The sequence below is a fragment of the Pseudonaja textilis genome, chromosome 2 (genome assembly GCF_049901715.1).
Source record: "Pseudonaja textilis isolate UNSWEBS1 chromosome 2, rPseTex1.2, whole genome shotgun sequence".
NCBI lineage: Eukaryota > Metazoa > Chordata > Lepidosauria > Squamata > Elapidae > Pseudonaja > Pseudonaja textilis.
In genome coordinates this window covers 18,153,149-18,170,639 of record NC_141991.1, presented here as the reverse complement: position 1 = coordinate 18,170,639, position 17,491 = coordinate 18,153,149, and the positions used below count along the sequence as shown (strand labels likewise).

Here is a 17,491-nt window from a genome sequence, read left to right as displayed (position 1 = left end):
TGGGTCAGAAGGCTGAGTCAGCCTTGAGCCTGGTGAGATTTGAACTGCCAAATTGCAGGCAGCTGGCAGTCAGCAGAAGTAGCCTGCAGTACTGCACTCTAACCACTGTGCCATTGCAGCTCATACTTTCAGTTTCATAGCCAAATCTGAAAAAATAAAAAAGGGATTCCAATGGGATCCTGAGTCTCAAGATTCAGAAGCAGTGATTTAACAACAGAAATTACAATGCTTTTGTTAATAGAACCTTAAATACAAATAGTCTATGTAGATGACCCTTACCTAAGAGAAAAGAACAATTTCAGTAGAAAACATGTACTATCTAATCAGCCATACATTTCACGGAATCAAATTCACAGAAGAAGAAAATAGCAAGCTATCTGAAACAGAAACTGATCAAGAGAGTTAGAAGGACCTTAGAGGTCATCTAGCCCAACTCTAGCCCATACCTCCATCAGTGGAGGTAAACTGTTGAAGTAATTCCCCATTAAGAGAATGAGCGCATACAGGGAGACGTATAGAGAGTAGTGTTTGAATAATACACGCAGAGCACACAGATACACTGTACAGTAAATGCAGGTTTTTACTTCCAGAAACGTTAAGCAAAGTCCAAAATAGGCAGTCCAAAGTCATTCACAGGTTAAATCAGTCAGTTTTCAATCCAGGGATAATCCAAATATCAAAGTCCAGTGTCAAAAACAGTTCAGTAACAGACTTACATTAAATCCAGCAATATCAGTCAATTAGAAGAAATGGAGCAACAGCAAAACTTTCCAACAGAAGGAAACAGAGATACAGTCACACTCTCTTCTGAGACTCAGACTAAGACAAACCAGGTTTCTGGCTCCATCTTATGGCCATTTGAGAAACCACACCTAATTACAGTTTTGCATTTTCTTAAAGTTACAGTTTTAAAATGTTTATCCTGGTTTATATATTTCTAACCCAAATAGCTGTTAGGTGACTCATATTCCTAACATAAACCATAGCTTATTACTAATTCAAGTATAAAAAAGCAACTCTTGCAAACAAATTCTTCAGCCGCCATAGGACACATGACGCATAGGACTCCATAGGTCTTACATAGACTCCATTCAATCAAGTCACAACACACTGCAACACACTTTGAAAAACAGAAGCGACTTGCAAGACAAATGTCCATGCAACTTCTAGAAAAAGGCCGCCCAACTAAATACGACACAAACAAAAGAATGCCATCCTTTACATCAAATATATGTCAGAGTCCACCAACAGGTTATTTCAGGCCAAACTTTCTGTTCAAAACCATAGCAGTACCAACAGAAGACAACACTGAAGCTCTATACAAAAATACAATACAAAGACTGTGGACACCACTGCATAGAACACATGAGAGGATCAGAGGTAGTATTCAGCAGGTTCTGACCAGTTCTGGAGAACCGGTAGCGGAAATTTTGAGTAGTTTGGAGAACCGGCAAATACCACCTCTGACTGGCCCTTCCCCTATCTATTCTCTGCCTCCCGAGTCCCAGCTGATTGGCTGGGCCTTCTTTTATTGCCCTGCACAGGAGAACGGAGCTGGAAAGCAGGTTAGTGGGGTGAGGAGGAAATGGAAACGCTCATTGAACCGGTAGTAAAAAAAATTTAAATCCCACGATTGGGAATAATCGAAAGACCTAATACTAGCTCAGTAATTTCATTTCCCACCAACAATCTTGGGGCAGAGCAAATTCCAACAGGGTTGGGAAACCATCAAAAATTTAGTTTTAAATTTAATTTAACATTTTAAATCTAAATTTAGCCAGATTGAAAAAATGCAAGAGAATGTTTAGAAACCTGGGACTCTAATCAAAGCACAATTTTAAAAAAAAACACATATAGACTTAAACCTATCCAGGGACACATCAAAACATATTGCCAAATACTTCCTAAAGGTCTTTTTTCAAAAGGCAGCTGGACTTTGTTTTTCCTTGAAGACGTTTGCTTCTCATCCAAGAAGAACTAAAGAACCTTCTTGGATGAGAAGTGAAACATCTTTATGGTAAAACAAAGTCCAGCTTTTTTTTGAAAAAGCATCTTCAGCACAAACATGACCTGGATGACTGAAAATCTCTGTAGATATTTACCAAAGACTTCATTCAGGTGTAAAGTAACTGCTACCAAAGCATCCCCTCCACCCAAGCATGGCCACAAATGACACAGAAGAAAGACAGATAACATCATTGCCAATCAACCAATCTCATTTCCTCATCTTTTGTACTCTTGATATTGCCAACGGGGGCAATGACATTTTTGCAACCTCAACACCTACAGTACCTCAAATCACACCTGAAAGAAAGAAAGAAAGAAAGAAAGAAAGAAAGAAAGAAAGAAAAGAAAGAAAGAAAGAAAGAAAGAAAGATGATAGATAGATAGATAGATAGATAGATAGATAGATAGATAGATAGATAGATAGATAGATAGGTATGTATGTATATATATATGGATCTTTGGTTATTCGGGAGAACGTAAGATTGGAAGTATCTAGGCAACGTTTCGATGAAGTCTCATTCATCATCTTCAGGCTTGTGTCTTCAGCTCTGTGCTTCTCAGGGTGATGTGAGCTTGCAGCTGCTTCTTTCTTTTAACTGCTAGTGGGGGTGTGACTTGATTGGGTGGGGGCTTAGCTGTGTTCTGATTGGCTAGGGGGGTGTTCTCATTGGTTGGGGGTATGGCTGTGTTCTGATTGGCTGGAGGTGTGTTCTGTTCAGGTGGGGGCTTGGTTGTGCTCAGGTTAGTCTTAGTTGCTGGGGGATTTGAGCTGGTGAGCTGTGATCTTGCTGTTTGGCTTTGAGTTCGTGGTTGTGCCGCATCTTCATGGTGGGGGTCAGTTCACTTCATGTATGGCTCGGAGGGGTTTGAAGTGGGTAGTGATGCAGCTGCAGTACGGCTTCTGGTCCGTGGTCATGTCTCATCTTCTGTGTGGGTGTGAGTCTGCTTTTTACGTGCAAGTGTGGTGGTGGCATCTTGTGTGTGGTCCTCGTGGGTGTGGGTCTGGTGTCATTCTTCATGCTCTTTTTTTCTTCTCCCTCCCAATTCCTCCTGAGCTCCATTTCTGCTGGCAGATGCACCATGTGTCAGTGCTCCAGCAAACCTCCATTCCAGTCAGTAACTCTGAGACAAACATATCTCAAAAGTACCTTTATTAGACTAGCACCTGGCACATCTGTGGAATCCCGAATCTAAAAGTTTCCCGGACGTCCCACTATTTCCCAAACTACAACTCCATCCTCCCTTGGTCGTCATCACATCCCATGGCCCAATCACGATCCGTCCCAAAAGTAAGATCCTTATTTCATCCTGCGCCATACTGAATGACCTTGAACTAACAAAAGAATTTTATTTTGTCTACTTAGAGATACTCAATTGAAATCACCCCGCTCCCACCTTCTCAGGCTGTGTGGCAGCGTGGAATATGGCTTCCAAAGCTGACACCATAGGCTGGTCCTCCACTGTTTCCAGGGCTGCCCCGCAGGTCAGATCTAAGCATTCCGCAGGCCGGAACCAGCCCTCAGGCTTTGAGTTTGACACACACACACCCCGGTATAGGGACTCCTGCTTGAGAAAGGGGGTTGGACTAGAAGACCTCCAAGGTCCTACTTTGTAATTCTGTACTTCTGTAAACCGTAGCTCCCCTTGCTTCCTGATCTGCAGGATTCCTTTTCAGGGAACACAAAACCAGGTATATCTGGTGTGCAGGGAGATATGGCAACCACAACATGGCCATAAGCATCTTTATCCCCAAATATGCTTAGTAAAACACACTTAACTCCCCCTCAGAGAGATTATTCTGTAGTGTGTGTGGGGGGGAGATAATTTCAGTTTTATAGAACAATTTTGCATCTTGCTATCTACTCAGAGACCTGGCTTGTCACAAATTACGTTCTGAGAAGATTTCTCTCTCCCGCTGCTTTTTATTTCCAATATAGGGCCGTTATTCCTTTATCGGATCTTCTTGCTGATCCCTGGCATCATGTTCCTGGTGGGGCTGGGAATGCTGTGGGACTGGCTGATCAAGGCCCGCAGTCACATGGGGGCCTCCGAACAGCAGGCCGCTAACCAACTGATCCAGCATGTCATCCCACCCTTGGATACGACGGCCTGCCTGTGACCGAAACTCCGCCTTTCTTTCCTGTTCACTACGGAGGTGTGGCACAAGATGTAGACCCGGCGCTCGTTGGGTCTCAATCTACGGCTTATAAATAATCACTTGACAGTTGTCCTGCTTGAATTCTGGTTTTTGGTTTGTTTGTTTCAGAGGTTGTAATTAATAAAGAGTTATAAGCCAAACCGATTTCGAGACTGTTTGATGTTTGTTGCTCAGGCGTTTGATGCAGGGCTATCGGTGTCACTCCAGATTGGTAACAGAGGGCCAAACTGTCAGCCTTCAAGATTTTCTCCCTTTGCTTTGCATCTTTCGGCTGTCATAAGTAACTGGGGAAGGAAGGGGGATATGGTTATGGGAAGTGAGCTGGAGGTGTTACAAACCAGAACTGTATCAGCTGGGGGGGTAGATTCTTGCTTAGGCTTCTATCCTATGCTATGAGCAGCTGCAACTCTTTATCAAAATATGTCAAGGTCAACGGACAGAGGCCTCATCACCACCTGGAGATGCCCACATAATGATATACACAACTTTTAATTGGATGAGCCAATTGAACTATTGGGTGTGGGAACTTTGCCATTACTTTGTATATGTGATTTATGCACCCATTTTCTCAAATTCAGAATTCTTTTGTGGCTACCACTTGATTTCCAGTAAAAGATATCTTTTCTCTGATTAATGGAGTCTTAAGTATTTCTTTCTTAGATTTTGGAGCACCAGCTGACACAAACTGTCTTAAAATCCATGAGGAGATAGCCAAGATCTTTTGGTCAGGTAGGAATCCAGATTAAAGTGTGGTGACAGTTGAGGGTGGTTGACTGTTGACAGTTGAAGGTCTGTTGGACACAATCAGAGGAAGAGCCCCAAGATTCAGGGGACATCCCCAGAGGTGGCATTCAGCAGGTTCTGACCAGTTCTGGAGAACCGGTAGCGGAAATATTGAGTAGTTCGGAGAACCGGCAAGTACCACTTCTGACTGGAGATTTTACAGTATCCTTCCCCTGCCACACCCACCAAGCCACACCCACAGAACCAATAGTAAAAAAATTTGAATCCTACCACTGGACACCCCCCCCTCCCTGCTGTGGTTTAGGAGGGCCATGAAAATCCGGCCCTTGACCCAGGTTTTTTTTTTCAAGGAAGAGTGATGTCCCTTTCGGATTATGTGACCTTGTTTCTTTTTCATTCCTCTTCCGGATTTATTTATTTATTTATTTATTTTGGTCACCCTTGCAATCTTCTCTTCTTCAGATCTATTATTGCATTCTTTTCCTTGTTTCTACTCGTGAGCAGTCCATAGCTATTGGGAGTTGGGTGATATACAAGTGTAATAAATAAAAAGGTTTCTTTTTAAACAAATCAGTCGATTTGGTGCTTAGGTTGACCCTCGGTTACCTGAATATCTCTTTTTTTCCCCTCTTCCAGCTTTGAAAGGACTATGGACCTCTATGTTGGAGCCATCTGTAGATCTTTCATCATTTTTAGGAGATCTTTCTCTTTATTCCCTTCTACATTTTGAACTCTTAAGGGATCATCTGTCTGTTCACCATTTTAAGAATTATTATTATCTCTTCCATATCTTTATCTGCTTGTATCGTTTTTGGATTTATCTCCTCTATTCTTTCCTCGGCTCTTTCTGATTTCTCCTCTAATTTCTGAGGTTTTTTGTCATTTTTATTGTCATTTGCTGGAGCTTTTCTAGTCTCGCATCTATATGCTGCATATTACCTACAGTTCTTACCGTATCTTCCAGAATACATTGTAACATCAGTCAGATTTATTTACAAAATGCATTTTTTTTTCTCCTGTTGTTCTATCCTGGTTCCTTCAATTCTTAATTCTTGATTAAGAATTCTTTATTAAGCAATAGCAGTAGCACTTAGACTTATATACTGCTTCACAGTGCTTTGCAGCCCTTTTCTACGCAGTTTACAGAGTCAGCATATTGCCCACCAACAATCTGAGTCCTCATTTTACCGACCTTGGAAGGATGAAAGGCTGAGTCAACCCTGAGCCCGGTGAAATTCGAATTGCCAAATTGCAGGTAGTCAGCAATCAGCAGAAGTAGCCTGCAGTACTGCATTCTAACCACTGTGCCACTACAGCTCCTTTAGAATGGAATGGAATGGAATGGAATAGAATAAAATAGAATAGAATAGAATAGAATAGAATAGAATAGAATAGAATAGAATAGAATAGAATAGAATAGAATAGAATAGAATAGAAATTCTTTATTGGCCAAGTATGGGCACTTTATTGGGCACACAAGGAATTTATCTCTGGTGCATAAGCTCCAAGTGATATATCATGACCATAATCCTAAAATACCATAATCATAAATCATGAGATACAGCACTCAGTGATAGTCATAGCATACAAAATAAGCAATCAACACAAATCATTATAGCATACTAAATAAAGGCAATCAATATAAACCATGACATACAAACAACAAAGATATAGTCATAAGATGTTAAAGAAATAAGTAATAGGAAAGACAAGAAGGATAATAGTAATACAGCCCTATTGGGTGGCTTGACTTCCCAGGGCATAAGACAGTGTTGTGAGAATTGGGTGTTTAGTATGATGATGGCATGGGGGAAAACAATCGTTCTTGTGTCTAATTGTTCTGAGGTGCAATGGCTTATAGCATTATAGGGCAGTGACCATTAAAGGGCGATGAGGAAAAGGATCACTTGTTGCAGATACAAACACAACCCAGTATTTGAATATTTGAACACCTCTACTATGACCTTCCCAACCAAGGGCAGGAAGTATGGCTTGCCTTCATTGTTTTTGCCTGCAGTGGAGCGCATTGAAAGCAGGTAAAATCTTGCACCACAGGTGGACAGAGGCAACCTCTATCCTTGCCACAGTCAACGGGTCGAGCAAATTAAACACGTGGCAAATAGAAGGTCAAGTTAAAAGCTACACTTACAGTGCTCTCTGCACCTAGAACCACCATCATGGGCCACAATAGTCAGGTCAGACCAGTTTCGAATCTTCGAGCGATCGCTTGCAAAGAGGGAATAGAATGGACTTTCTCTTAAAAGCAGCCATCTTAACACACCTCGACGTTTTCAACTTTCACCAGGCTGTTCTTTGCAATCCTAACCCTAACCCTACACCCTGAGCTAAGATCTCAAAGCTCCAGGTCCCACACCGAAAGGGGGTAGCTGCTTTGAGTGCTGAGGAAGGGCAGCAGCTCTTCATGGAAGCACGCTTGGAAGGTGTAGAGGTGGGACATGCTGCTGCTGTTGTAAAAAGAGAGTTGCCCCCCTTCAAAGTCCAGGTAGACCCCCACTTTTTCCATCCTCCCGCAGACCGAAAGGGGCGTACGGGGATCACTCAGGGCTTGGTACTCTCCCGCCTTCAGCTCAATAGCCCACACCCCTTCCTTGGGCAGAAAATTCAGCCGCTTTTTACGCTTCACAGACTTTTTGGCGGTCCCCACTATCCAACCTGGGCTGTCCCCGACTTGGATCTCCCAGTAGAAGCGCCCAGTGGTGATGCCCTTCCGCCCCACCACACACGGGGTGGAGGTGAAGCGCTCCAGCTTTCGTCGCCAGAACCGTCGGCCAGGACTGAACTTGACCCCGGTGGCTTCTTCCACGAGGACCAAGCTGGGATGAGCTGAGTTGCAGTCCAAAGTGATGGTTGCAGGGACTGGAGAGGGAAGATGAAAAGGATTCAGAATGAACAAGAGCGGACTTGTGCAGCAGGCGATTGTACGAGTATAAAGCCCAGAAAAAAATTAGACACAAATTAATATTAGCCAGTTGTTTGTGGTCATAACAGATAACAGATAACAGATAATCAGAGTTGGAAGGGACCTTGTAGGTCATCTAGTCCAACCCCCCGCCCAAGAGGGAGACCCGACACTATTTCTGACAGATGGCAGTCCAATCTCTTCTTGAAAGCCTCAAGTGATGGCGCTCCCACAATTTCTGAGGGCAAGCTGTTCCATGGGTTGATTGTTCTCACTGTCAGAAAGTTTCTCCTTATTTCCAGGTTAAATCTCTCCTTGTTCAGTTTCCATCCCATTATTCCTTGTCTGGCCTTCAGGTGCTTTAGTAAATAGCTTGACCCCTTCCTCCCTGCGGCAGCCCCTCAGATATTGTAAGACTGTTATCATGTCTCCCCTGGTCCTTCTCTTCACTAGACTAGCCAAGCCCAGTTCCTGCAACCGTTCTTTACTTTTTCTAGAGTTTCAACATCTTTTTTATAATGTGGTGAACAAAACTGGATGCAGTACTCTAGGTGTGGTCTTACTAAGGCTTTATAGAGTGGTATTATTACCTCCTTTGATCTTGATTGTATCCCTCTGTTAATGTAACTTAGGATTGCATTGGCTTTTTTGGCTGCTGCTGCACACTGCTGGCTCATATTTAGCTGGTTGTCCACTAAGACTCCAAGATCCCTCTCACTTACTGCTATTGAACCTGGTTTCATCCAGTCTATATGTGTACTTTTGTTTTTTCTTGCCTAAGTGTAGGACTTTACTTTTCTCTACATTGAATTTCATTTTGTTAGATACAGCCCAGAGTTCTAGTCTGTCAAGATCCATCTGGATCTTGAGCCTATCTTCTTGGGTGTTAGCTATTCCTGCCAGCTTAGTATCATCTGCAAATTTGGTAAGTCCCCCTTTTATTCCCTCATCTATGTCGTTAATGAGGGAATAGAAGGGGAACTTACCCAATTTGTAGATGATACTAAGATAATACTAAGTCATAAGTTAAGGACAACCTGTACATTTGGTCTAAAAACCTCAACTCACCTGGATGTACTGCACCCAGGAGCTCCTTCCAGGCGTAGAATTGCAGAGGTCCTTTAAACTCGCCCAGGTTCAAGTCGACAGCCACCACTCCATCTTCATCCTCTTCCTTCTCCTCTTCTTCTTCCTCTGCTGTCTCTTGTTCTTCTTCTTCCTGTTCCTCCTCTTCTTCTTCCTCCTCCTCTTCTTCCTCTCCTTCTACTTCCTCCACTTCCTCATCATCAACGTCTTCATCAATTTCATTCTCACACTCATCTGTATCTTCACTGCTGGCACCGTGCCCATCTTCTCCTACCACTTCAGCATCTAGCTCGGGTTCGTCCGGAGCTCCTTGTTCCTTACGGAGCCTGTAGGAGAAGAACATCCCAAGGATCGGCCATTTTAGAATAAGCTGCCCCAATAGCAGTAGCAATATCACTTAGACATATAAACCGCTTTGCAGTGCTTTACAGCCCTCTCTAAGTGGTTTACAGAATCAGCATATTGCCCCCACAATCTGGGTTCTTATTTTACTAACCTTGGAAGGATAGAAGGCTGAGTTCAAACTTGACCCTGGTGAGATTCGAACTGCCAAACTGCAGGCAGCCGGCAAGCAGCAGAAGTAGCCTGCAGTACTTACATTTTAACCCCTGCGCCACCACAGCTCTATCTATCAAACCTGGAGGAATCACACCTGGGTCCTTCTACAGAAAAATATTTGAGCACCTCTGATCAAAAAGTAATGATGCTGCCATTTTTTTCTTTCTTTCACCTTGATTTTATGCAACAAGGAAAAATAGCATGGAAAATATTGGATTAAAATGGGAGGATTAGAATTGGAAGACAGTTACACCTCGGACTGTCTCCTGCTCCATAAATCAGGTTTTATCAGAAGCACCCGTGCATTTTTTTTTAATAATCACAACAGAGAACAGCACAAAGCCAACAAAGGATGATTTCCAAAACAGTTAAGTAGGTTCAGATCTGATTAATACTTCTGAGGGAAGGTGCAAAACCAGGAGAAGGTGATGGTCATGTTGAAAATGTCCACATCATCATCGAAAGTGAAGATTCACCAAGAAAATCTCCACTTTTTCTTTTTTTTAATATTACAGAGTTTTTAGAATGATTTGGGTAGGGGCCAAAGGGCTAGAAGAACAATGATCTGCTCCCACCCCCAATTAAACTCTTTTTGTGGCCAAATAAACCTTGCTTTGCCTCTACTTCCAAGAAGGAAGAGGAGTCAAATTTATAATTGTAGCAGAGTTTTTTTTAATGGAAGTAAACAAGTAACTATCTTCAGTTCCTTACGTGAAGGTCCTTCACCTATTCATTTTGGCAAATCTAGCAGCTTCTGAAAGGTGGTAGAGAAAATCATGCCTACAGTGAGGAGGCAAACTAAGATACCCAGTATCAGGAGTGTCAAACTCAAGGCCTGCGGTCCGGATGCCGTCTGTGGGGTGCTCAGATATGGCCCGCAGGGCTGCCCTGGAAACAGCAAAGGACTGGCCGGTGGTGCAGTGGTGGGATTCAATTCTTTTTTATTACCGGTTCTGTGGGCGTGGCTTGGTGGGCGTGGCAGGGGAAGGATACTGTAAAATCTCCAGTCAGAGGTGGTATTTGCCGGTTCTCCGAACTACTCAAAATGCCCACTACCAGTTACCTCATGTGGCCCTCCCAAGCTCTATTTTCGCTGGCAGAGAGTTGCAAGAAGCCGTCCATTTTTGGGGAGCCCATTTTCTCTGGCAGAGTGCTGGGGCCACCACAGGCACCCCCAACACAAGTGATGTTGAGCTGGCCACGCCCAGCTTGGCCACGCCCCCCCCACACCCCAAGGTCAAACACAACCCTCAATGAAATCGAGTTTGACACCTTTGTAGAATCAGCCCTCCCTGTGGGTTCATGCTTTTCTTCCTTTCATATATTTATCATATACAGTATTTAGTCTTGGACTTAACAACTTATTCATTGAGAGACCAAAGGCACAACAACGCTGAAAAGAGTGATTTACAACCGATCCTCACATTTACAGCCGTTGGTCGTGATTAGGATACAGGTGCTTGACAAGCAGCCTGCATTTATAATAGCTGCCATTTTGTGGGGAGTGGGGTCACATGGCGGCCATATGCGACTTTCTAAGCTGGCTTGGAGCAATTCAAGTCAACAGGGGAAGCTGGCTTCGCTTAATGACTGCAGTGGTTCACTTAACAACGGTGGCAAAAAAAGATTGGGGGCGACATTTAACAACCACCTTGCTTATCAAAGGAAATGTTGGTCCTAACTTTGGCTGTAATTTGATGTATTAGAAAAGAGAAACACTACTTACCTCTCTAGCAACTCCTTTGCTTCCTGTGAGGCAGAGGGAGGGAGGGAGGGAGCGAAGGAAGGAAGGAAGGAAGGAAGGAAGGAAGGAAGGAAGGAAGGAAGGAAGGAAGGAAGGAAGAGACAAAAGTCAAAATAATTCTTTCCATGGGTTATCACCCACTTTCCTGCCAAGGCCTTCTGCATTTGGATGGTGCACAATAGATTCTGATCTCAGCAGATCACGTCCTAGTTTATTATCAGGGAAAAAAATCCCAGTGAAATGCTATCACAACATATATAGAAGAAACAAAAATTGAGGACTATAGAGTCAGAGTGCTTGAGATGCCACTGAAAACCTGAGGCCATGAAGGTGGAACTACTGATCGATCTCTCTTTTGTAGGAACAAACACTATGGAATCTAGCAATTGTTACAGGAAATCGGCCCTACTTCTTTTATTTGTTTAAGAAAATTGATTTGGCCGCCCAACTGACTCAGGGATTCCAGGTGGCTTACAAAGATTTAAAAGAAACACAGAGATTTTGTCAGTCGTGAGAAACCCTAATTGAACAAATCATGGGGTGAGAAGTTTTATATCCAAATATATTTTATTCTTTATACTGTTTTTATCTTCCCTTAAAATATTAACAGGATCCACAATGAGAATCAGTGTCTCCAACTTGAGCAAATTAGCAATCTTCCTCAAACCCCTAAATAAGTTACCCAGGCCTAATCCACATATCAAAGGATAAGATCTGCAAATAGAAATAGAGTTACTTAAATTAAGTCTCCCAGCAGAACTGTATGTTCACAAACACTCACACACAATCCTCAGCACGTAAACACTTCCACATCCCAGACAAGCTCCCTCTATAAAAGTTTGCCACTGTACCCTGTTTCTCTGTAGCCTGCTCATAAAAGCAAACTGTTTTGATTTTAGGAATAAATATTTCTTCTTTCCTCATTTTTTTATTTATTCTTGTGCAACCCTGGCTCGAGTTGGAACCCCAAATTATTCTTCTGACAATTGTTCGGTGAAATCTATATACCCAGCAATTTTCTTCTTCCCAAGAAAAGCCCACAAAGCCCCCAGTCCTCCTTACCTTAAGGAAACTGATGTGGTCTTTGCATTCAAGGCTGGCCTGTATACGACACAGTGTTTCTGAACGTGAAGCCATCTTCCAGTCCAGTTCCTTTAACTTGGTTTCCATCTGTGCCAAGTTCTTTTCTCTCTGGTTTTCTAAGGCCTGTTTTATACCCAACTCTCTGTCGTTCAGCAGCTGGTGCATCTTCACAAACTCTCCAGAGACATGATCAGACAAGGATTCGGAGCAGGTCTGGGAAAACATAGATGGGACATAGCAAAAGATTGCGGTTCGGTCAAACAGAAATGATCACCTTTCACAATGGGGTTGGTTATAGACTCCTGAGAATACCTTAGAGTCATGGGGAAAAATCCCATGGACCATTAAACAAATCGACTCAAACCATCCTAGTTCGGGCAAGTGATGTTAAGACCTAACTTTCTTAAGGAAAGTACTAGGAAAGATGGAAAGAAATAGACAATGAGGGAGAACAAGAGCAAAGATGGTAGACAACGGAGGCACCATTGGAAGACCTGAAAAACCAGATTAGGGATAAATCGTCATGGAGAAACTCTGTTTTGCTAGCAGTTGAAAACTACTTGATGGCATATAATTTATTTTACTTATTTATTAAATTTATATGCCACCCTTTTCACTGTCAGGTAACTCATAATCAATCAATCGATGCCACTATGATTACCTAAGCAACACCAGCAGTTTAAATCTTTTGCCTTTTTATTATAATGTAGTGACAGCACACATATACACACAGATGTACATACATTCACACAAAGTTCCATTTATGTACACACACACACACACACACAAAGTTCTGTGGAGTCCTTGATGTTCTCTGAGTTTGATTGTTGTTGTTTTTTGTAGATGTTTCATTACCAAACTAGGTAATATCATCAGTACTAGAATGGAGTGCAAACCCACTCCCTTCTAGAATGGATGATGTTACCTAGTTGAGTAGCGAAACATCTGCAAGCGAACAACCAAGCTCAGAAAGCATCAAGGAGCCCACTGTACAACCTTGAGGTACAAATATTCCTTTCTATCAGTAAACACCAAGTTCTAATTGTTAAGAGTGTCTTTTGTGGTAGCTTAGACCACCATAATGCTTCTAAATGTTTAAAACTACATGGAGAATCCCAGGGGAAGAGGGAACAGAATGGAACATCCTGAAAAATGGCTGACAACTTTGGTGATTTGAATGCCACACTACAGCATATTTATTTATTTATTGTTGATCTGAATGCAAATCAAACTAAGCAGGTAGCTTTTCTTTTCCTTAGGCTAAATTGCAGGAGCCTGGATTAAATACTGGCTATGAAACACCTGATATTAAATGAATGAGCCGCAAATGGTAGCATCGGAAGCAACAGTTGCTGGGATGAAGAGAGAGAAGATACACTCGGTTTAGCATTAAACAGGAAGTCACCCCCCCCCACCGCTTCCCAGTTGCACCTTTAATTCAATAATGTTCTCCTGCTGGTGGCACTGGCTTCTTTTCAACCGCCTGAGACCTTCCTCAAGAGGCTCCAGAGAGGCCTTCAGTTGGTCCTAAAAGGAAGAGAAAGTTCAGATCTCACTTAAAATGGACACCAGCATTTGACTGATCACAGGACAACTGTATACCTCCAGCCAAAGGTTCTGCTCAGCAACACTTAAAATCCATCAGACAGACCTCTGTCCCACAACCAGCCCTGATTAGCATTTAATTTGTTACAATAGTTAAGAATGTTTTGAACTGTGATAGATTTAGTTACCAATCTATTAATTTGTGGTGTTCCCCTGCGTTTATTTAAGGTATTTCTTTTTGCTGATAAACCTTGTTCAGACTTTTGCTTTTTATGTATATCTTTCAGCTTTTTTAAGTGTATGGTTTTGTGCAGGTTTTCTTTTTATACTTTTTAGCTCCTTTCCCATGGTCCTACTGCTCATATAACGTCCCTAAGCTGGTTTATCAGTCCCAAACCAAGTCCCACAATTAAACTCGTTCCTCAACTCCCCTCACCAATAGCAACCACACAGATCCAGATGACTGGAGACTCCAAGGGAAACAACCAAGGATTTATTTTTAAAAAAAAAAAAACTCTTATCCTTCGCCACCACCTAGTGGTCAGATAGTGTATCCTCCCTTCAGAAAGTGGGAAGATGAATTCCCAATGTAGGTGAGAGACGGATTTAGTTGTCATGTTTCTTCGTGCCTTTCAGAGTAGAAATCTATTCACACTTCCTGGAAAATATTTGGGAGGCTTTGAAAGCTCTTACGTTTCAGTGTCTCTACTGTGAACTCTACTTGTAGTTTATCTTGACTTGCAACATAAGCCACCTAGAATACCCCCATGGCAAGATAAGAGGCAAATAAATTTCACAAGGAGGGAGAGACACAGACAGACAGACAGACAGACAGACAGATGGATGGAAGGAAGGAAGGAAGGAGAAGGAGAAGGAGAAGGAGAGACAGACATATGGAGAAGATAGAAAATAGATAGATAGATAGATAGATAGATAGATAGATAGATAGATAGATAGATGATAGATGGATGGATGGATGGATGGATAAGGAGAAGGAGAGACAGACAGACATATGAAGAAAATAGAAGGTAGATGATGATGACAGATAGATGATAGATAGATAGATAGATAGATAGATAGATAGATAGATAGATAGATAGATAGACAGACAGACAGACAGACAGACAGATAAGGAGAAAGAGAGACAGACAGACACATGGAGAAAATAGAAGATAGATGATGATGACAGATAGATAGATAGATAGATAGATAGATAGATAGATAGATAGATAGATAGATAGATAGATAGATAGACAGACAGACAGACAAGACAGACAGATACGGAGGGAGGGAGGGAGAGAGGGGAAACCTACAGACAGACGAGAGAATGAGAGAGAGACTGACTCACTCACTCTTGTTCAACCAGAGGCCACCTTCTTACTCCTCCCAGGTGTAGTTCTCACCTGATAGGTCTGAACCGCGTTTTTGATGGGCAGGAAGTCGTGTCCCCGGTGCTGAGGCAAGTCCCGGCAGATGACGCAAACGGACTCCTCATCTTGGCTGCAGAAGAGCTTAAGAGGCTCCTCGTGTTCCTCACAGAAGTACCATCCTCCGGTGCTGCTCAGCTGCGTCCCTTCGTCCAGCTTCAGAAGCCGGGCTTTCTCAGCCAGGCTGCAGAGGGCTCGGTTGATCGTCATGCGGCGCAAAGCGAAGGGGCGCCGGCACTCGGGGCAGAGCCCCCGTCTTTGTCCTTTGGGGATGCAGGGCTCCAGGCAGGGAGCGCAGAAACTGTGGCCACACTCCAGCATGTGGGGCTCCCGAAAGAAGGAGAGGCAAATGGGGCACAGCAGGTCTTCAGTGAAACTGGACACTTCTCGTACTGACGCCATGTTGGTTGATTCCAAGAGAACCTGAACACGTTTCCCTGCCTCTATTTCTGCCTGTTGAAGGAACGTGGAACATAGAGTAACAGGGTTGGAAGCAGGGTTGGGCTGCCGGATGTCCGCGGGGCGGGTTCGGAGAGTCCTTAGCTACGATTTGTGCAGTTCAGAGAACTCCCAAATCCACTCTTGGCTGGCCCTGCCCAACCCTCCCCTCCCAAGAGTCCCCATGAGGTCCATTTTGGATGCAGGTAAGTGCAGGGCATGCCCAGAGGCTCCAGGAAGGCAAAAAACAGGCCTCCTGGAAGTTCGGGAAGGCCAGAAATTGGCCCGTTTCCAGTTTCCAGAGAGCCTCCGGAGCCCCGGGAGGCCATTTTTGCCCTCCTGGAGGCTTGCGGAAAGCCTCCTGAGCCCGGGGAGAGCTAAAATGTCCCCCCCCCCATGGTGCAGGAGGCCGACTAGGCCATGCCACTATGGCCACGCCCACCCAGCAATGGGCAGAGAACCCTTTGCTAAAAATTTTTGAACCGAACCCTAGTTGGAAGGGACCTTGGAGGTCTTCTAGTCCAACCCTCTTCCCAAGCAGAAGACCCTATACCTTTCCAGACAAATGGCTTCTTCTTTAAAACCTCTAGCGATGGAGCACCCACAACTTTTGGAGAGGCAAGCATTTCACTTGGCTAGTTGTTCTCACTGTCTGGATTTTTTTCCTTAATTCTAGGTTGGATCTCTCTTTGACAAGTTCCCATCTGTTACTTTTTAGTCCTGCTCTGGAGAATAAGTCAAACCCTCCCTTCTCTGTGATAGCCCCTCAAGTACTGGGAGACTGAGGCAAAGGGGTGCCTGCCATCCCAGATAGATCAGACTTGGACACCAAAGTCACGGGTACTAAAACTACTTTTCTTACAAGGTTACAGAAACAGAGCCTGCAGGCGCTTCTTGCCTTTATCCTAACGTGAACCAGGAAGGATAAACCCTGAGACATTTTCTCGAATTGCATTCCTGTTTTGGACACGGAAATTTTCTTATCTCACCGTTGCCTGGGCTGCGGTCGCTTCCTCCTCTTCCTCAAAGTGATTCTCAGAGGCCGTTGCAGGGAGGGGAAACCCCTCAAATGTGTCATCTGCCACCACTTAAACCTCTAAATAAAAAACACCCATGACTTCATCTGTTGAGAAAGTCCCGGTTTTACTGGAAGTGCATTGAGATAATGCGTATCCAGAACTCAGCATCAGAGGGTGGCAGGAAGTCGTCACAGCTGAAAATGGAGCTCGGGAGCCTGTTTTCGTTGGCAGAGAGCACTTGAGCCACCACAGGTGCCCCTGACACGAGTGACATCGAGATGGCCACGTCCCCCCCAGCCATGCCCTCCCTGCCCCCCCACCCCGAGGTCAAATACAACCTGGATGTGGCCCTCAATGAAATTGAGTTTGACACCCTTGCTTATGACCCTTTTTTACACAACTATTGCAGCATCCCCAGGGTCACGTGATCAAAATTCAGAGCAGAGGTGGTATTCAGCAGGTTCGGACCAGTTCTGGAGAACTGGTAGCGGAAATTTTGAGTAGTTCGGAGAACCGGCAAATCCCACCTCTGACTGGCCCCGCCCCCATCTATTCTCTGCCTCCCATTGAGTCCCAGCTGATTGGCTGGGTCTTCTTTGGTTGCCCTGCACAGGAGAAGGGGACTGGAAAGAAGGTTAGAGCGGGGGTGGGGGGGAATGCCATGGCCACCAAGCCACACTCACAGAACCGGTAGTAAAAAAAATTGAATCCCACTGATTCAGAGGCTTGGCAACAGGCATGTATCTATGATGGTTGCAGCGT

The 17,491-nt window shown here is 43.9% G+C and overlaps 1 protein-coding gene and 1 long non-coding RNA gene across 2 annotated transcripts in view; one reads left to right on the top strand and one right to left on the bottom strand.

Annotated features, from left to right (window-relative positions):
- Positions 1 to 4,310, top strand: part of LOC148126779 (uncharacterized) — a 33,079-nt gene extending 28,769 nt beyond the window's left edge. Inside the window, exon 4 of the long non-coding RNA XR_015741569.1 lies at positions 3,945 to 4,310. This is a non-coding gene — a long non-coding RNA (uncharacterized LOC148126779). The remainder of the gene's footprint in view (positions 1 to 3,944) is intronic.
- A 2,050-nt stretch (positions 4,311 to 6,360) lies between these two features.
- LOC113449352 (zinc-binding protein A33-like) lies at positions 6,361 to 16,787 on the bottom strand. Its single transcript, XM_087923387.1, has 7 exons — positions 16,700 to 16,787; positions 15,249 to 15,725; positions 13,732 to 13,827; positions 12,280 to 12,513; positions 11,200 to 11,222; positions 8,898 to 9,241; positions 6,361 to 7,786 (listed from the first exon to the last, which is right to left on the bottom strand). The coding sequence occupies exons 2-7, from the start codon at positions 15,672 to 15,674 to the stop codon at positions 7,263 to 7,265; spliced, it is 1,647 nt and encodes a 548-aa protein (XP_087779513.1). The 5' UTR covers positions 15,675 to 15,725; positions 16,700 to 16,787; the 3' UTR covers positions 6,361 to 7,262.
- Between the last annotated feature and the right edge of the window lie 704 nt (positions 16,788 to 17,491).

What these genes read in the sequence shown, in the direction of transcription:
- LOC113449352 (XM_087923387.1), bottom strand. Translation starts at nt 15,674, where the DNA reads ATGGCGTCAGTACGAGAAGTGTCCAGTTTCACTGAAGACCTGCTGTGC. An exon ending in AGAACATTATTGAATTAAAG is followed by an intron (nt 12,514 to 13,731) that starts GTGCAACTGGGA and finishes ATGTTTTCCCAG; the next exon opens with ACCTGCTCCGAATCCTTGTC. An exon ending in GCAAAGGAGTTGCTAGAGAG is followed by an intron (nt 9,242 to 11,199) that starts GTAAGTAGTGTT and finishes CTTCTCCTACAG; the next exon opens with GCTCCGTAAGGAACAAGGAG.